This window comes from Phalacrocorax aristotelis, chromosome 2 (genome assembly GCF_949628215.1).
Source record: "Phalacrocorax aristotelis chromosome 2, bGulAri2.1, whole genome shotgun sequence".
NCBI classification, from domain to species: Eukaryota; Metazoa; Chordata; class Aves; order Suliformes; family Phalacrocoracidae; genus Phalacrocorax; species Phalacrocorax aristotelis.
The window spans coordinates 144,703,676-144,723,738 of record NC_134277.1 but is presented as its reverse complement, the minus strand read 5'-3'; the positions used below and the strand labels follow the sequence as shown (position 1 = coordinate 144,723,738).

The following is a 20,063-nucleotide window of genomic DNA, read 5'->3' as shown; positions in this document are numbered from 1 at the left end:
AGAAAACTTTGACGTCAGCAGAGTTAGGGTGAGGTTTTGCACTGTGCACATTAAGTCGTTCTTGCTGGAATCAAAGCAGAGCGCGGGGTGGGGGGGAAAAATTATGAATGGTGTTTGTAGCCTGCTACTTGGTGTATATCTTTTGTGGGTACAAAATGCACTTGACAAACTATGTATTGTCCCACTGGTTTGTTACAGACATTTCAGATTATTTTGTAAATAGTCGTGCCTGGCACCCCAGGCTTGCAGGATATTGTTTTTAGCTTTTTAAACTTTACAGTAACAGTTCTTTGCTGGTGTTCCAAGTGAGGATATTTTTCAGAAGCAAACTACATGTATTGCTTAAGGAATTTTTTTTCCCAATGTTAACACTAGGTTTAGTTAAGCAAAATCAGTAATCATCTACTGCAATTTGAAATTCATAATAGTTAACTTGCCAGTAGAAAGATAGCAGGGACTTAAAGACACTGAATTTGTGATCTGCCAGAGAAAGTAGTATTTTATTTTTAACAGGAACAGAGGGTCGGCTTTTGATATTGCTGATTAAACAAATATCTTTGACTTGGAAGTGAATATGAAAGCCCATGTTAGATTCAATTTAAAACACTTGTTTCATCTAAGATTTAATCTGGATGCAAACAGCTCAGGAGAGCTATATTTAAGGCCATCAGAGCAGAACCATGGATGTCACTGTGACAGGATTCAAAGTCAAGCTAGAGGATTGCAGCCAATTTAAAAAAAATCAACAAAGAAGCTTTTGTAGCATTTACAAATTATTTACTCTGCTTTTTAAAGGAAAAAGTCATCCTGACATTTGAGGACTGTATCTCAGGTTTTGGCTAACAAGTACTCTTGGCCTGAGGCAGCATCTTCTGTACTAATTCAGTTTACCAAATGTGATGTTTCTGTAGTGTAGGAGGCTTTTAAATCTGACTTAAGGTGTTGGGGTTTTTTAAAGTTTTACTAGAAAGGGTATAGTTGAAGACATATTACCGGTGTTACTATTTAAAAACCACAAACTATGGTTTTACCTCAGAACCTAAAATAATGCAGGTTTGCTTGGAGACTATAATTAGAAAGTGTTTAGCTGTCCTAAATAATGGAGAAAATAAGCACAGTAGCTTTTCTAGGAATTGCATTATGCTTAATTTTTTTGTGCCTATAATTGTTTGAAATGGATGATGTGTCACAGTCTGTTGCACAAGGAGGCCTAACTAATGATGTTTCCATAATTGTGTAGAAAGAGCCGTTTAAGATGATGCTTGGGCAGGGGGAAGTAACAACCAACAAAGTGTGTTTGAAGATGTGTTAGAATATGTGAGTTTGCATGGGTAAATCGGGGAGGGGGAGGTGTGGAGGGGGAAAGCATCAAGGGGAAAAGGCTTTGCAATCCCTCCTCAAAAGTATGAGCGCAGGGGAGTTGTATTTCAGAAAGACTCCGTGTTGTGAGGCCTGGCAGTGGAGGCATAACTTGCTAATTTAGAAGTCATGGTGTAAATGGAATAGTGCAAATACATCTTGACCCATGCTTACTTTTCTCCTTTCTGGCAGTGGCTCACTGAGTTTGCCACTAAGTGCTGCTGCAGCATTCCTCAACTGCCAGAGGAAAATCACTGTAGGACCCGTGGGTTTTTGTTTTGGTTTTTTTGTTTGTTTTGGTTTTTTTCCTGACATTGTATTCTGTTGTTAAATATATTAAGCACAGCAGGGAACCTCTGAGGCTTTTGGGGATTTTTTGGGGGTGTTTTGGGGTTTTTTTTGTTTAAGTTTGGTGTGAAGCGTTCTGACAATGCAGAATGTTGCAGTATTGCCAAGGTTTCAGCAGCAGCGTGTGATCCAGAACGTCGCCTGACGTGCAGGACTATAAGGCTTCTGGCTAATGTACAGTGGCTTGCAGGGGATTCACAAACTCCCCCGCGTTGCTTCCTGTTTGGATGCGGTTAACGAGGCAATGAGGACTAAAAGTTTCAAAAGAGTAAGTCCTTAAAGCCACGAATGGGTGTGTTTGCACTAACTTTTCTAGCCATTTGATACAGGTTTTTTGCATAGAGAAACTCTGCTTAGTCCCCAGTCTCTGTTAGACTTACACTGTGTTGCTGTCAGAAATGTTTGGAAAAACGTGCATCAACCTGGCTAAATCCTGCTGTGTGCTGACATTGCATATTTTTTTGGCATAGTATATGATGTTGTTGTAGGTGGAATAACTGTGCTGGCAGAATAACTCCTACTGTTGGCATATATTGTATTTCCAGCATAGGTACAGGATCAGATGTCCTTTAAATGACAAGCATTCAGCTTTTTCTTGCTTTGTGCTTTTTAACTAGTGTTTACACTATTTATAGTGCTAGTGGAGCCTGTCTGTAAAGGCTGCTAGATCATTCCCCTTCTCTTGCTCTGTGTATGCTGAATAGGCTCTATCTTTTCAGCCTGGTCGTTTTATTTAGTTCTTTCAGCAGGACTGGAAGAATCCTTTCCACTAATTCTTTCCCCCAAAGAAGCGTTAGTAAGATTGAAATTTTCACCTCATGTATTCACAAGCAAAGATCTGCATGTTTGGCTAGTAGGTTTGTCTTTACCTTCCTTTTCTAACGCTCTCCTTTCGTTCTACATTAGGTTCGGCTGTGAGATAAGTTTCATGGTACTTCTGCCATTTCCTGACGCCAATGGCTTTTCTGGAGGCAGTGAGTGTTTCCTGTCTGGAAGCTAGAGGCAGTGTTCCTGGCAGGATGGAGTATTTTTGTTTCCCTGGCTAGACCGTTCCCTGTCTTTGTTTTTGTCTCTCTTTCTCTCTGTCTTTTTTTTTTTTTTAAATCTCGGTCTGTATTTCAGATTGCACTGGTTTAACTAGAGCTATCACTCAACAAAAAACGGACTTGGTGATTTGAAATATGTCCATGCAAGATTTTTCAGTTAACATACTGACAGAATAAATTCATAGGTCAGGCAGTAGTAGAATTGGGGATGTTGTACTGGGTTTTACGCTGATCTCACTTTTTGAGCAAACAGGAGTGGGTAGTTACACTGGTGTAACTTTGTACCTGCCCCATGGGCAGTTTCAGCAGTTACAGCATTAGCCATAACAGAGTTCAGAAAACTCTGTCATAGTTCCTGTCTGTATCCTGGACTTGCTGCTGCTAGAGTAGACTGGTATGGATTATTCACTCAATCACCCAAGTGTTTCTGAAAGTTTTATATTGAACTATATTTACCAAAGTTATTAGTTTCTCTGTAAAGAGACTTCGAACAAGACCAATGCACAGTAGCCATTCAGTTCTCAAGGACTGAGACACTCTCAGGTTACAGTGGCTTAGTAAGTTGCTGTGAGTTGTCACAGTGGCTTTCAGAAACTTAACCCATCCCATGGTAAGGTAACAGAGCCTAAGTTGGTCTCACTGGAATAATTCAAAAGTCTTTATGAACTTGTTCCCTGTTAGTTCACTTTGAGTTATATCCAAAGTATATCTGTATATCCGTTTTGTTAATAAGACTGGTAAAATACACTAGAGGATTAAAAAGTAACCCATTAATAGTTTCCAGCACCTCTTATTTAAAGACAAAGCTATTTCAATATCAGTGTGTGTTTGTTATTTCTCTTGGTTGTTTTTTGGGGTTTCTTTTTTTTTTTTCTTCCCCACACTGAAAATAAAGGTTTGTTATGCCAGAGAAAAAAGAACTGGAAAATGCTGCCAGTCAGCTGGTCAATAATCTTTCCTCAGTGCAGGACAGAAACCTCTGGCTCTTGTGGAATTTAAAAATCAATAGGAGCCAGGAACTGAGATCTGTTACCTCTCATATATTCCCCCCAAGCTGCTCTCTCTCTGGTATGCTTTTCAAATTCTGTCCATGTGGTCTCTCTGAAACTCTGGCTTTTGATTTCAGATCCCTCTACTACAATATTTGTCCCATCTTATATCTCGGTACATTTTATTTGGTTTGGTTTTATAGTAGAGCAAAGTTTAAAGCCTTCTTGAAAACGAAAGCTTGTCAGAATTCAGTATGTAGCCATTACTGTTTGATCAGGCAAAATTACAGACCTGAAATTACATGTGTGTATTCTGGAAATTTGTGAGTCTTGGTTATTTTCATTTTGGAGCAGTTTTTCCTGTAGGAATGATCTCAGCATTCAGGAGTGTTGCAGTGTTTTCCACTTGCAGGACTGGTGACACTGCAAGAAACAAAACTTTCTGATATTCTTTCACTGGTGTATATATTTATTCTGACTATTTTGCAATGTGTAGTTTAGAATAAAAAGCAGCTGCAGGAAATTCAGAGATGTCATTCAGCAGTAGTTTTAAAGAATAAAAGCAAAAGTGGGGAATACTTGCTTTCAACTAAATTAAATGCAGAGCAAAAAACCTCTGAAAACTAACTTTGGGAATATTTTCTATTGCTGTTGCCAGATAATTTACTTTGTTTCATTTATGCTGTTAAGACTGTATTGATGAAGTATCTGGATCTGTTTTTACCATATAAGCATTCTCACAAGACAGAATTCAGAATTAAGTTCCTTGGTTCTTTTAGATTGATTGCTCTTACAGAGCATTAGAATTTTAAAGCAGAATTTACAGTATATTTTTACTTTAGGGATGGGAAAGATTTTTGGGTTTATGGGAAATTTTGTGTCTCAGGCAGGTTAAACAGTCATTTGCCATTCTTTTGAATGATGCATTCATACAGGCTAATTTTCTTTTCAGCTGATGTTCAGAAAGAATGCTTAGTTTAAATGAAAGTATTACTACAGTTAGATTAAAACTTCTTTTGGTGCATAGGCGGCTTGTGCAGTTTTTAATCCCTTAGTGGTGTTTCTACTTTACAGACCACTAGCTAGTCAGATGATTTAGAACATCACTTCAATGTATATATAAATAAATCTTTCTACACTATTCAGAAGTGAAAATACATGTCATTGCACAAAGAATACATTCCCATCACTTACCTAAGAAAAAAAAGTAGTACTAGTGTGAGGATTTTAATGATTAAAGGATTAACATATTTAAAAGTTCTGGTGCTGTTTTGTTTTTCCTCCTTCCCCCCCTTCTCCCCACAGTGTTTCCAAGACTTTGGTTTCTGTTGGCTGTGTTTGGTGTATATTTACTTACAGTAATGCACCACAGTGCATAGGATAAGCTTTCGACACAGCAAGTGAGTGCATGGTTGAACTAAGACTGCCCTGCTGAGTTAGATAAGGGAAAACGGATCCCGTTAGCCTTATTTGCAACAGATGTAGGCCTAGAGATTCACAAAAAGAGAGCGTCTCTCCACTGAGTTCTTAGCTTTGGTCAACTGTTGCACTCAATATACCCAGATTTAATGCTGCTGGTTTGGAAAATTAATGTTTTTAGAATTTAAGGAGTTCTTGCCTGTTTGGCATTTGTTGAAAAAAACTACAATGTGGGCCCTTAAGAGGGGCTCCATCTTATCATAGCTGACCTTGCTTATGAAAGTGCTGCTGAAATTTATTGAACATTTGAATCTTCGAGGAAAAGATGTTTCTCTTCTAAGCAGTTTTGTTTTGGTGTGTTACTTTGGGGTTTGAAAAGATGATGACGGGGGGGGGGGGAAGCCCAACCAGACTTAGGGGAGGTGCTTTAGTGTACTCTTTTCTTTATAAACATTATCCACAAGAGGAACAGTTTTGCTGGAGTTGGCAATCAGTCGTTCAGAGACTTTCAGAATGAGTTTAGCAGCTTGCAAGACTTCCTTTCCTAATAGCAGCTGTCATGGACACATGATACAGGATGTATTGCACATAAATTTCTAAGGAAGAAGCATAACTTTTTTTAATAAGCTGTTGAAGATTTTTCTAGCTGTCAGGATTGGTTTGTCATGTGCTACATACCATTGTGAATTTTAAAATAGAGCACTGTATATCAGTTAACTTTTGGCAATTCTGCAGCATGTACTCTACAGGCTGCAGTGTATTTTAAATACTGTCAATCTTTTGATTTTAATGCCTGGTTAGTCTGACCGTCTCAGGCTTTGAGCACAAGCGGGTTTATAGTCTGTTTGCTTCATTGTTTTACAAACAATATTGCTTTGTTCTGTAAGTGAAACTAGAATTTCCAGATAATTGACACAAGACTTTAAGGAAAAATAAGTGCAATCAGAATAAACTGGGACATGGTAACAGTGCAGTATGTAGATTTTTAAGAGATTAAAGTATCTCTGACTCACAAGTGCTTTTCTTTTAAATTCTTGTGTAATAGTATCTGTAAATATCAAGTTTTTTTATAACATGATTTAGAATATGGAGTAACAATCTGGACATAAAGTTGATTACAGAAACCATAATGTTCTACTTTAATGTTTGTTGAAAGATGCTTTACAAATAAATAGCCATCCTGTTACTGCTTTTGTGAACTGAAAAGAAGGGCTTGCATGTGGTGAAGGGATTGCTCTAACCTTTTGTCTGGTTTTGGTATCTAGTACTGGTCTCTTGTTTAATTTTAACAGGGCATTACATGGCATCTCTAAACTGATCCTAATTATTAGAAAACTTTCCTAAAGTAAACTGACTCTGCGTTCCCATATGTTAAAGCAATGTCCTTTTGCTCCTGGAAGCTTCCTTGTTTCTTACTTGGTACTGGTCTAATGGCCTATGTGTGTCAAGCCAGCTTGTCCCAGAGGGTTTAACTTCCTTTCAATTTAGGGATAAGGGCCCTACTCCATTCTGCTTATCAGTTCTGTGCTGATATGGGTATGTCCCAGACTTTTTCAGCACCTTCACTGAGCCTGCTGCAAGCTGCAATGTGAAATTAGTGAATGAATGCTTGATATGGTACTTGCAGGCAACTCGCCTCCCAGCCTTTTGGATTTGCATAAATTAAAGTAGAATTACTTCACTGGAGCTGTTCTTCTGTTGTCTAAAGATGGTATGTAAAGTTTGAGACTTGACACAGCAGATTTCTAGAAGTTTTGAAAAACTTGTCTTTGATCAGTTGTGGATTTGGGAGTCCTATTTTTTGAAATAATGGACTACTGATAGCTGCACAGAGGCCATTGTAAGCATGAAGAAATGAGAGCCTAATTAACTAAATTGTCAAGTGATTTTTCACTCTGAAAAAGATTTACTAGTAGTAGAAGCAACTCTGGTAACTTTCATAATGAATGGGATTTGTGCTTTAAGAGAAGCATTCACATATGTGGCTCTTAGGACAGGAAAGTAAGGATATCTTCCCACAAAAGTGACAGAAAGATAAGAATTACTTTTTGCTTAGATCAGTTTTGTAAAACCTAAACTAGTGTGCTGGTGCTCTCTTTTGAAAAAGAGAAAAGCCACAATGAAGTAAAACTTGTTTGAGTATATTTTTAAAGTAGTTGTACACAGCTCAGTTTGAGTTACATTAATTTTTTAAGTCACTTTGAATTTACATTTTTGTATCCTGGCATAGTGTAACAAATCACTATAAATGTTTGAGAAGTATCTGTAGGTCTGGGGTAATTTTAAAAGCTTGAGAAATCTTCTGATATGAATTTTTAAACTTTGTGTCATAGATTAAAGTTTTCGGTTAATCCAAATAGTATCAACCCTTTAATTTCACCTTTTATTAGAAATCAGTCAGAGACATAAAAAACCCCCACACAAATGGAATTTAAATATCTTTACAGTCTTGTAAACATTAAATGGAAAATGTTACTATTCCTAATTTTAGTTTTTGAGGGGAAATATATTGAAGGAGTCGTAAGTGCGTTCTGCTAATTGTTAAGCATTTTGCCTATCCTGCATTATGTTGCCATTAAAGGATTTTATTTTTCAATTTAGTGCACATAAAGGTTCTGCCAGAACCTTTGCTGTTTCGACATAATTTCCATTTGTTTACTTCCAAGTTGCAAAGTGTTGATTCTGCTTGTGCTAAATCATCTGTGAATAAACCAAGTTAACAGTCCTCCCATGCTCTGACACCATGTGCATTGACGTGAGTATCGTGGGGTTTTTTTAATGGGACATAGTGCTACAGAAGCACATAGCTGTTCAAACTGTTAAGCTCTTTCAGACTGTTCCTCACTCTGTTTTAACTCTAGTGATGCTGGATTTTTAGTTGAGCCTGAGGCATGTATAAGGCGAGTAGGGGTATATTCTTTTAGAAATCCTCCAGCAATTTTTTCCCCCCAATTTAAAACCTATTGTGAAATGAATTGGCATTTAAAGAATGCCTATTGAAATGAGAAACTTGCTGGCTGTTTAAAACTCCTGTGCATTGGTGTTTAATTTAGTAGCTTAAGCTTTTGCATATTTTTGTTTTACATTTTGTTCCACTATTTTTACAGTTCTTATACTATGGCGTAAATAAGGAGGAAAATGTTTTTGATGCCTCTTAGATGTTTAGAGATACCTCTATGTTAAGAACATCATAGCTTAGAAATCCCAGGTTATTGTGAGATTGACAGGTGATATTAATTGGAAGGAGGAGACAGAAATATATTTCAGATCTGTAATGCATTGGCAGTGGATGAATTTCAAGCTCTGGGTTGTTTTTTTTCTTGCAGTTCTCTTGAAGCCACAGCAGTGCATCTCAGAAAGCAGCTACAGAGTACAGATGTGGGGAATTACAGATGTCAGAGAGGAAGCTGTTAGTCAGTTTTGATCAAGAAATAGCTTTCAGTATGCTAACACAAAGTTGGTGTTTGGTTAAGTTGCAAGGAGGAGCAAATGCCTAAAATGAACAGTGTTTGTCGTGGTTTAGCCCCAGTCAGCAGCTAAGCACCACACAGCCGCTTGCTTGCTCCCCCCTCCACTCCTGTGGGATGGGGGAGAGAATCAGAAGGGCCAAAGTAAGTAAACTCTTGTGTTGAGGTAAGAACAGTTTAATAATTAAAATGAAACAGTAATAGTAATAACAACAACAACAATAATAATACAATAAAAAGGAAAAGAGAGAGGATAGAAAGGTGAAACCTTGGGTGGTGGTGGGAGGGGGAAACTAAGAAGTGATGCAATCACTCAGTGCCTGCTGACTGATGTCCTCTAGCTGTGACTGCTGCTTCCCCTGGCCAACTCCCCCAGTTAATACGCTGGGCATGGCATCATATGATATGGAATATCCCTTTGGCCAGTTTGGATCAGCTGCCTTGGCCATGCCCCCTCCCAGCTTCTTGTGCACCTGGCAGAGTATGGGAGGTTCTAAAAGTCCTTGACTAGTGTAAGCACTTAGCAACAACTGAAAACATCAATGTGTTATCAGTATTATTCTCATACTAAGTCCAAAACACAACACTATACCAGCTACAGTGAAGAAAATTAACTCTATCCCAGCTAAAACCATGACAGTGTTCATTTGTAACAGGACAGGTCTAAATTTGCCATTTAAGCACCAGTGACATGAGGGAATGCTTACGGGTTTTAGTGAGGATGTAGCTACATCTATGTTTATGGTGGGTTTTCTCCTTTGCCACTCAAATGTTTAAGCCTGCCTTCATTTTGCAAATGTGTGTAAAGCTGCTTGTCCTGATGGCAGACTCCCTTATTTGTTGCTCCCATGCACCAGGTTGAATATGTAACAGAAGAGCAGGCAGCATGTTGAGCTTGTGCCTCTGGTGTGTTTGGAGGACAGTTAGGAGCATGAGGCAGTCAGTCTCTCACAGCAGCTGGCTTATGGAAGTAGGGCTTTATCACTCTTTTCAGTAGGGTAATACTCTACTATTTAGATACACTATCTACTATATATGTACTATCTACTGTACTGTAGCCCTAGTGTACTTCCTAAGTTTTGAAATTGGCAAGATGAGACAAAGAAAGGTTATGTCATGGAGAACCATGCTAGAAGATATTTTTCACCCCAGTCATCTCTGAGTTGAAAACTACTTCTTTTGCAAGATTATTCTGATATCATTTCTCTCCCCCTTCATTATATGGTCAGCAATAGCATTTACCTAAAGCAGCATGGTCAAGAGTTATGTCTGTAAATGTCACTTGTGCTTTTGGAAATCTCCGTGTGACAAGGTGTGTTTGCGCAGTAGCAACTGGTGTTTTGTGGTAGTCTGTGGTGCGAACAGAATGCAAAGCATGGCTGGAATTCGGGTTTGCAGTAGGGCTTTAGGTGTGGCGGGAAGCCAGAAACATGCTTTTTCTGTAGTTGGTAAGTGCTTTTGAGGAAATGTTGAGGACAGTGGTGAACTTATATTTTTAGGAGTTATACTCTGTGTGTGGTTTTTCTATCCCTTCTCTGTTGCCCATATTAGTTTCTTCTGGATGTTGACAGAGTTTATACTGGTCAGTGAGAGTGGTGCAGAACTTGGCAAGGAATGTTGCCCCTCAAAATCAGATGGTTCATTATTATTACCATAACTGTTTGTCTTGGCTCGTTTTAAGTCTCTTGATTTCACAGCTTCATTTTTCACACAGTGTATCTCCTTCATGTGGACTCGTTGTTACTGGAATAACACAGGCATTGTGTTCTCTGGCTGTAGAGAATAAAATATTTTTTCCTTCTTTTTGTCTGCAAAAACATGCAGATGCTGTGTTGGGTTGGGCAACATGAGAACTGGCCAGTGCTCCAGATTGTGCTAGTAAGGCTTTTATGATTTTGTACAGCTCTGATTATTAGCATTGTAACATTTGTCTTCATTTTTTCCTGTAATAAATCATCTGAATCTTTTCACTACAGCAAAGTTATCTTTGAACGTCACAAAAATGGCAATCCAAAATTACTATATAAGGAAGAGTATGGCTTCTAAAACTAGCGTTATGCATTTGAATCTAGAGACCATAATTGATGATTGCCTGAAATAACCTGCAGCTTCTCTAGTCAAAAATCCTGACGAAGTGTAACCATTTTCTTTAGAAGAGCAAACTGCTGTCTCCGAGAGACTGCTTATCAGATCCCATTACGCAAAGAGAGCTATAGGACATACTGGTCTCTTTCTTCAGAGCATGGGAGAACATTTATTTTAAAAAAAAAAAACAAAACACCCACAACTGGTTCATCACCAGAGCTGCTATTTCTTGATTTTGTACATCTGTTGGAACTGGCAAAAATGCTGTAATACGCATTCTTTCCTCTCCAGAGAAAGGGAGGAGGGGAAGGCTTGTAGTCATACGCTTGGCTGTGTTACTGTGTTTACTTCCTACTTTTTCTTATTTTATATTTTCCCTTTTTTAAAAAAACCAACACCTTCTTGTCTGAAATGAGTGCTTTGATGCAGTTCATGTTGTTCGTGGACTCTCCTGGCCTGGGGAGGATGGCACTTTCTACTGTCCTGGTAGTGTCTGTGCGAACATACAAATGTTGTGTGTAGTTATGCTTTCAAGGTTATTCTTGCACTCCTAGACATTTAAACTTATCATCAGCCATAGGCTATAAGGTTTGTGTATCTGTAGTATATTTCGGATGCTGTGTACCAACAGCATGTATCTATGCTATAACATCATGCCAAGATCCTAGAGAGAAGGGTGATCCCTTCTGTCATTGTTGAGCAGTTTTTTCGATTCCACCTTTTTTCTTTACCTAAAGGAACGTTTTAGCTCATTTAATGAGAACTAGCTGCTGTAAAACTATTAAGTTTGTTTTGGGAACAGAAACAGGTCGAGCATCCAAGATTCCTTTTGACTAGATTTTAGGCTGAAAGTGTTCCCTTAGGAGGGAAGGAAGAATATGTTATGTTCTTGAAATATGCTTTATTTTAGACCCTGGGAATAAGATTATTTTTTATATATAGTGTTCAACAGAGGTATGATTTTCCTTTGGAGGGGGGTGGGAAGTAGTAATAATTCAGCATTTGAAAAAAAATAATATAGTGGCTTTTAATTTTTTTCTTAAACAAAAAGTCTAGTGGCTGAAAACATAAGATCTTTTTTTAGCAAAACTAGGAGATGTGAGGGTATTTTGGGTTAATTTGTAGATCATATTTTTCTAAATTGATGAAGGTAGTATTCTTATAGGGTACTACTGTACTGGATGGTAGTATAAATTGAGTAGTATTGACACGGCTACCTGCTAGTACGTATGTAATGTCAAGCAACGGTAGTCTGAAGAGGGCCCAGCAGTGGGTTTGCTGCCTGTGTTTCTTTGATGAGCTGGACAGCCCGTGGGCTATTTCTGTGTTTCCTCTTTGGAGAGGGATTCCTGTTTCCGCTGCTGGTCAGTCTTCCTCTGAAACTTCCTTGTCTTGACCTAGTCGTCTCAGTGATCCTACCCTGGAGAAATACAATACACAGTTGTTTTCAGCTGGTCTCTAGCTGGTGTGCAAACTGCCTGGGCTCTGGGTAAATAGAGGCATTCACCTCAGTCAGTGTTGTTTTTTCACACACCCACCCCTGCCCCCTTCATCTTCTCCATACCAAGATGTATAAGTAAGAATTTATGTTTTTGTATTGTCATCAGTGTCCCTCTACATTCCTTTGTTTTGACTTATTTTTTGTATCCAGTTTCTGATTTTAGCATCCTATGGTAAAACCATAGAAACCCAGTGCACTCCTTTCTGGGAGGTAAGTTGGGAAACACTGAGGAAAGAAATGGTGGCAGCAGTAGTTGCATCCAGATAGGCAACACTGATGTTGCATAAGAAATACCTTATCATTCTGTCACAGGAGCAGTTCACTGAGAAAAATTCCTTTTGTACAATCAAGCTTCCAAGAAGTGGGAATATTTGCATGTTTGGGGGAGGTTAGTGGTTTTGGCTGTAGGCGATCTGCCACTTCTTGCAGCAGTCTCCTCTGTTGGAGGAAAATAGGAAAACACCTTTCTTCCTCTATCCTCTTGGAGCCAGTCAGCTAAGCAACAGGGAACAGAAGGAAATCTTTGCTGTCATCTTGTACATAGGGAATAATTGAAGCTTGGTATGTGATGGGAATCTGGTTTTTGGGTTTTGTGGTTTTTTAAAATAAAAATCAGTATGATGAAATATTCAAATGTTGTCACCTTAACTCTAGTCTTTGCTTGAATTGCAACATGAAAGTTGAAAGGCGAGACGGTGTTGGCTGTCACTCACTCTGCAGCTCTACTTCCTGAAATATTCGGGTGTCTTACGTTATAAATATGCATCTGCAGACTCCTCAGAGAACCCTTAGATTCTGAGAATATCTTGAGCTGTTTAGGCACAGTGACTTAATTTCTGCTGGCAGTCTAAATAGATTCAAAACACACAAAAATCTTTCGTTTCTTTTAATTAACTCTATTGGGTTTGTATGTGACCTTATCACATAGGCAGAAAATGTAAAGTAGAAGTAACAGGAAAGTTTCCAATGCTGTAAGCCTGTTACTATGCTTTATAGAAGAACTTGTTGTACATTTACTTAGTTGTCATCTTGGGTTATGGTGGTTCCCACACATGTGTACACACACACACACTCCCACCCCTCTTAGCGAGCAGGGGAGCAAAGATGCCATTCTTGGCACTGCTTAAGTGTAACAAAGGTGTTCCTTTACCACATGGAAATTTTCAGGCTTGTTAAGGTGAGAACGGTGTGAAGGATAGAAAAAGCCGAGGGAAAGAAGTATTGGGTCAGATGGTGAGAAGATGGTAGTAATACGAATAACAGGTCATTGGAGTGCTGTGGTGTTTCAGAACCAAAAGTGATTTAAATGATGGATGTGATTCTAATCTTTTTTTGTCTTTCCTCCTAATACAGGGAAATCCTCTGAAGAATTCGTTGGAAGTGGATACATGTGAATTTTATGCGTGAAGACTCTCAAACTGGATTACATAATAATATGCCTGTATCCTCTGACTCTATTATTTTGATCCTTAAAAATGATTAGGATTGTATATGAAATTTAACCCATTTCTGATGAGTGATCTAGACATGAGTTTACATCGGCAAATGGGCTCTGATCGGGACCTCCAGTCTTCTGCTTCCTCTGTGAGCTTGCCGTCAGTTAAAAAGGCACCAAAGAAAAGAAGAATTTCATTGGGCTCTCTTTTTCGGAGAAAAAAAGACACAAAACGCAAGTCTAGGGATTTAAATGGAGGTGTTGATGGAATTGCAAGTATTGAAAGTATTCACTCAGAAATGTGTACAGACAAGAACTCTATTTTCTCCACATGTACCTCTTCTGATAACGGAACAACCTCTAGCAGCAAACCAAGTGGAGACTTCATGGAATGCCCCTTGTGCCTTTTGCGGCACTCCAAGGACAGGTTCCCAGAGATAATGACTTGTCACCATAGATCTTGTGTGGATTGCTTGCGTCAGTATCTCCGGATAGAAATCTCAGAGAGCAGAGTTAATATTAGCTGTCCAGAATGCTCGGAACGATTTAATCCTCATGATATTCGTTTGATATTGAATGATGACATCTTGATGGAAAAATATGAAGAGTTTATGCTCAGGCGATGGCTGGTTGCAGATCCTGACTGTAGGTGGTGCCCAGCTCCAGACTGTGGGTATGTATTTTTCCCAATGTCTGCAAAAAAGGTGACAGCATAAATAGATAAAGTTCATAGCATTATGCTTTTTGAACACTTAATTGCTTTACTTTAGCATTTTGTTATGTGTTGTGTGAGTAGGTAGCAGGCAGAATTATCCTTTAAAAAAAAAACAAACAACCAACAAACGAACAACAACAATGCAAAGCTCAGACTAAAGAGAATTGGAAATTTGGTGATTGTACTTTTTAACTTAGTCCATTTGTTAAAGCACAGTGGGTATTTTGGTTTTTAAACTGGGAAAAATAATTGAAGGTTTTCTTTCAATAAAAAGGCCTCTCCAGCTTCAGGTATCTTCCATCTTGTGGCTGGTTGATACACCACTTGTTGCCTGTCAACAGGATTCTGATGTAAGATAATAATCAGCTTGTTTCTGTTTGTAATCTGAGTAATGTAATGCTTTAACATTGCTTTAATACTTAAATGGTTCTGAAACCATTCTGAATTCTGACATGAGTAGGCTGAATACTGCTGAGCAGCTCATCATGTTTTTCTGCTACTGGTGTCTCATAATGCCATTCTTCAGTAATTGCTTTTTTAGAGATTGTTTGCATTACAGAAATGTCTAAAGGTTATAGCCATGACTGTGATCCGGATGTGCAGTGCACACCAAAAACTCACAGAAGATGACAAAGATCAAAGCCTCACAGATGAGCAGTAAGTAGAAAGAAGAAAAGGAAGAATATTGGAAGAGGAAAAGCAAAATAGGATTGGCTATTAGGTAGATTAAATATTCCCGTATTAGTGTTCAGGTGCTTATGTGTAGGAGGCTTTCAAACCTAAATGATATGTTAAAAAACATATTTGAAGTACAATTTTGCTTTCATACTTTAAATGAAACAATTTGCTCATGCGGGTCAAAAGCAGGGACTGGAAGGGTGATAGTTTCTTAGGCCCTCTGGTCCATAGTGGGTAGCATTGTTGTGGTATAGTTTGAGCAGAGAAGGAAAAATGACTTGAGATACGGATTTGCTGCATGAGGTTGTAAGGAAGTCGTGGACAAAACCAGTAGAGCTCGCTCTTAATTTTAATACTGCCAAAGAAAACAGGCACTAGAAGGCATTATTTGATAGGCAGAAGTATTCTTTGTTCAAGTTTCCCTGAGTTTTCATGTTCTGGATGAACTGTTGTTACACAAGGTAAGGGGAAGCACGTAAGAACTATTAAACCATGTTTCAGTGATGCAGATGCATTTGATGGGTTTTTTGTTTTAGTACTTCAGTAAGTAGACTAAGGCAAGGCAGATGTGTTCAATGGAGACTTTTCACCGTGTTTATTTTTTGTGCCTCAGTTCTGTTTTTAAAAAAATCCTAAGTATCTTTAAACTGTCAGAAACTGTAACAATAATTGCTACAGATAATACAATTACAAAAATAAAAAGCGGGTTGTCAGGGCAAAATGCAAGTTCTGTGCAATCATGCGGGACCACAGCAATGTGATAGTATATAGCAAATATTTAAATTATTGCTCCAGAACTGCCTGCTGCATGCTCCTTACTCTGAAGGTGGAATCCTGTGGAAAACAGGATATTGCCAGGCAGCTAAACTATGGCAGTGTTTGTGTGAGGGGAACAAAATAGTACTATATGGGTAACCTTAACTGTACCTTTGATAACATGATTTTTTCAGAATATTTCATGTGGTAGGGAAATGCTTCCAAGTGATAGATTCTGTTTTCAATGCACAGATAAGTACCCTCTTAGAGAATTCTCATTACTGTTCAAAATCAGATGAAGTTGGTTACTTGGATACTTCTCAGCAGGATCACTCTTTGTGGTTGTCATCCTAAAGAAGCAAGAGCTCGTGCAATCATGTTTTGTTTTTTTCCCATCCTTCTGATCTCTTTTGAAACCTTACACACCTTCAAATACATTGAGCAGAGGGGCCTGAGCATTCAGCGTAAGTTAATCAAAGACACTTCAGTAAAAAAAACTTAATACTTGGGCAAAAGGACCATCAGTAATGCCTCCATGGAAATATCTGCATAGGAATCCTAGAGTTACCTTTTAAATCTGGCCTTCCAGGCAGCCACCGCAGCACCGTCTGGCAAGTTGGTATGTGCCTGGCTGGGACCCTGCTGTGGCACTGATCTCTCGCATTGCAGTTGCCCAGGGAAGCTGGGAGAAAGCACCCAGAGGGAGGCGGGAAGGAGGAGTGGGAGTGGTATAGAAAGTAATAACAGGGATTTGATGTTGTTGTGGAGCATAGAAGGAGAATGGAGGAAGGAGTTGTACAGGCATGAGGTTTAGGGAAGCAAACACTATTCAGACTTTCACTGAACAGCCTATGCTAGCAAACATTGTGCATGCTGTATGTTACATCCTTAGAACAAACTTCAGATCAGCAGACATTTGCTTTAACAATTACGTGGTACGACAGTAGTCGCAGTTTCTAATTGCTCAGGCAACTGTAATCAACTTTTACAATATGCAATTAAAACTGAGGGCTTTTTTTTTTCTGAACAGTTTTTGATATATAGTACTAGCAGAATGCGTTAGGGTTGTGATGGTAGCTGACCTGATTTTAGCATGGATCAAATATTTCATGAAGGAGCTGGATGGAATGTATTTACTATATTTGCAATTAATCCCAAAGTAGGAGAGGTGCAATGATTTCAGAGGGTAGCATTATTTCCTCAAGTTGTCTTTAAAATGAGAAATAAGTATTGTAACAAATAGGAAATAGGTGTGAAGTAGAGTATTTTGGTAGGAAAAATTTACTGCACAAATAGGTAAAAGAAGGAACTGAGTGGATGATGAATGACAATGCTTCAGCTCTTCTCAGTATTGATGAAATATCCTATGTAATACTGTGTTTAGGATTTGGGCATCACACTTGGACAAGGATCTGGATCAGTTAAAGAGCAAATAATAAAAACTTTAGATTCCCGAGGGGGGGAAGATGAGGAAAGGAAAAAAAAGGAGGGAAGCTAGGTTAGCCTATTAAAATGTTGTGGAGTTTGTTTTGGGGTTGGTTTTTTGTTTTTTTTTTTTTTCCCCCTATGTTGTGGGGCCCCTGTGTTCTCAGGAGACAATAAAGAATGGTTAAGAATTTAAGTGTCGTCTTCAACTGTCTTTCACTCTATTTGGGGTAAAAACAGGTCCTAGAGGTGGCAAAAGTGGAACCAAATAGATCTTGAAACAAAGTTAACTGCAGTATTAAGTGTATTACTAGAGAAGTAGTAATCCAGTGGAGAACTTCTTACGATCTTTCCAACAAGAGAACTGCAGGTCAGATTGGAGGAGAACCTCTGTTGCAGTAGTTATGACCTGGATGAGCTGCCTGGGAGGTGTGGGGTCTCTGGCATTAGATTCCTTTAGTGCTAGAAATGGTCTATACCGCTGGCACCATGGTATTTCTGTGACCCTAGGCTACTTCATCCTCAGCTTCTGTCGCAAGCTCAAATGCATCCTGACTGTCATCGTTACCTGAAAAGGTGTAAAAGTCTGGGCCAGCTGCATCCAACCTGCAGTGGTTTGCTAGGGGACACTGGCAAATAGGTGATCCTTCCCTGGGGAAGGAGCATGGATAAAGAAACCTCTTGGGCTTTGTTCCTGATGAAATTTTTTTTGGTATTCTGTCTCTTCATATCAGTTTTCCAATGTCATTTTAACAAGCCTTAGTGAATCAGTATTCCAAATGTGTTATTTTTCTCTCTGAATTATTTGATGGTTTTGCTCTGAGATTTTATTGCTGACATTAGAAGAGAGCAGCAATTCCTAGATTTTCTTCTTTGTCAAGCAAAAAGCAGATTGGGCAAAAGAGCAGAAGTTCGTCGTTCCTCTTCTTACTGTACATCCTTTATTCAATTAATTGCTCTTTGCCTCTGGTTTTTGTTATACTCATTATTACTTTGAATTTGGTTGTTTGTCCATTCTGTCAGCCTAATAAGAACTTTTGGCTTTTGCATCATCTGTAAAATGAATGCCAAATGTTGAAATTAAATGTGTAATCTTGTACAGTTTGGACTGAGATTTGATCTGATCTAAAAAGTTAACTTTCAGAAGGTATGCCAATACATCGATCCCAAACGGGGAGGGCATTCAGGGATGCACCCGTTCTTTATTAGCAGTGGGAAGCAGGATATAAATTGATACTTCCTTCTGTGGCCTACACTTGAGATTCTTTGATATAATGTTAGTCAGTCTTGGATGCATCCCTGTAAGTTGAAGAATTGTTTGGATCAGAGTCTCATTGTGTACATACGCAGCAATTATCTCTTCAGTTGCTGTAAGTGGGAAAATAGAGCTGATTAACTGGGCAAAAATATAGAATAGTCTAGCAATTATTGAAACAAATTTTTATTTGGAAAGTAAATATTTGAAAACAGACAAGCATGTATCTCATTTTTATTTGTAACTGCATCATCTGTAAATTAAAGGTTGAAAAATCCTACTTGTTTGCAGAACTTCTTGGGGGAAACCTCAAACATATGGTTTTAAAACACTTAAAGGGATAGGACTTGCATTAACTTTACAGGCTTCAGATGCGACTACATTTTCAGATAGATACGGGAAAAACTTTTTTAGTATCATTTCTGATAAAGAATATTTTGAGTTAATTTTATGCAACTGCTATAAATTGGACAGGGTGTAAAAATAGTCTTCTAAAATAAAATTACCTTCATTTGAACAGCCATACATTTAAGCCCTACTCCAGTTATAAATCTGAAGTCTATTCAGGGGGACTGTTCACATGAATAAAACTATAGATCTGTTTTTAAGTGTTCATACCAGTGGACCTATTATTGTTTCCTAGTTAAAAGAAAGCTATTACATAAAATCATTGAAAAATTACAATGGGTAGGAATTCAGGTGCATGTGTGTATATATATATGTTTAGTATTAATATGAACTATAATACACATTATCTGCATTTTTATCATGTGAATTTTGAAATACAAACCTGATGGGGGTATTGATTTGTGGCAACAACTCTGTCATTGTATAGAGTTGTTGATGCAGTGTCTGATTACAAAATAGTGTGACATAGTTTTGTAAGTCTCAATGGTTTTGGAGCTTTTTGCTCTAAAGTGTTGTCAGAGTAAAGGTGGCAGTGAGGCCCTGAACTCATCAGTTTCTGCATTTACAGTTTGAAATGTACTTTTAAAAAATATTTTTAAAAAAGTACTTAACTGAGAAATCCTTATTTATAAAATACTTGCTTTGTGGTTTTGTAATTTTAAAGTATAAAGAGTAAACAAACATCCATTTAAAGTAGATAGTGGTATTCATGATAAAAGGCAACCAGTAAAATACTAAAATGTCATACAGTACCAAGTCAGATGCCTTTACAGTAATAGATTACAGATCGCTTAGCAGGTATTGTCGCAGATTACAGAAAGGGTCAAGCTTAGACATGCCCGTAGTGACTGGCACACTTTTGAAACTATGACTCTTTCTTGTTGCTTAAATACCTTTTTTGGTTTTATCGTCCTGCTTTTCTAAACTGTGGTTGCTTTGTGACCCTAAACATTACAGCACTGCATTCAGCCTTAAATACAGAATATTCCAGTACTACATCAAGTTATTAAGGTGGGGTAGAGCAAAGTGTTACTCTATTTGTAGCATTGCTGTACATTGTTAGTCTAATGCAATAGTGATAGAGTTGTGGAAGGGGAGAGATAGTAAGGAACCTGTGCTGGCCACCTAATGTTGGCTCCTGATGTCTACTGCCTTTGTACATGCTTCAGCTGCTCTG

At 38.3% G+C, this 20,063-nt stretch overlaps 1 protein-coding gene across 2 annotated transcripts in view; it reads left to right on the top strand.

Moving 5' to 3' along the window:
* The window catches only part of RNF19A (ring finger protein 19A, RBR E3 ubiquitin protein ligase), a 59,940-nt gene that overhangs the window by 24,809 nt on the left and 15,068 nt on the right, over positions 1-20,063 (top strand). For both annotated transcript variants that reach the window (XM_075085505.1, XM_075085504.1), the window contains exon 2: positions 13,568-14,322. In XM_075085505.1, the coding sequence (XP_074941606.1) occupies positions 13,706-14,322 (617 nt within the window). In that variant the 5' untranslated portion in view covers positions 13,568-13,705. The remainder of the gene's footprint in view (positions 1-13,567; positions 14,323-20,063) is intronic.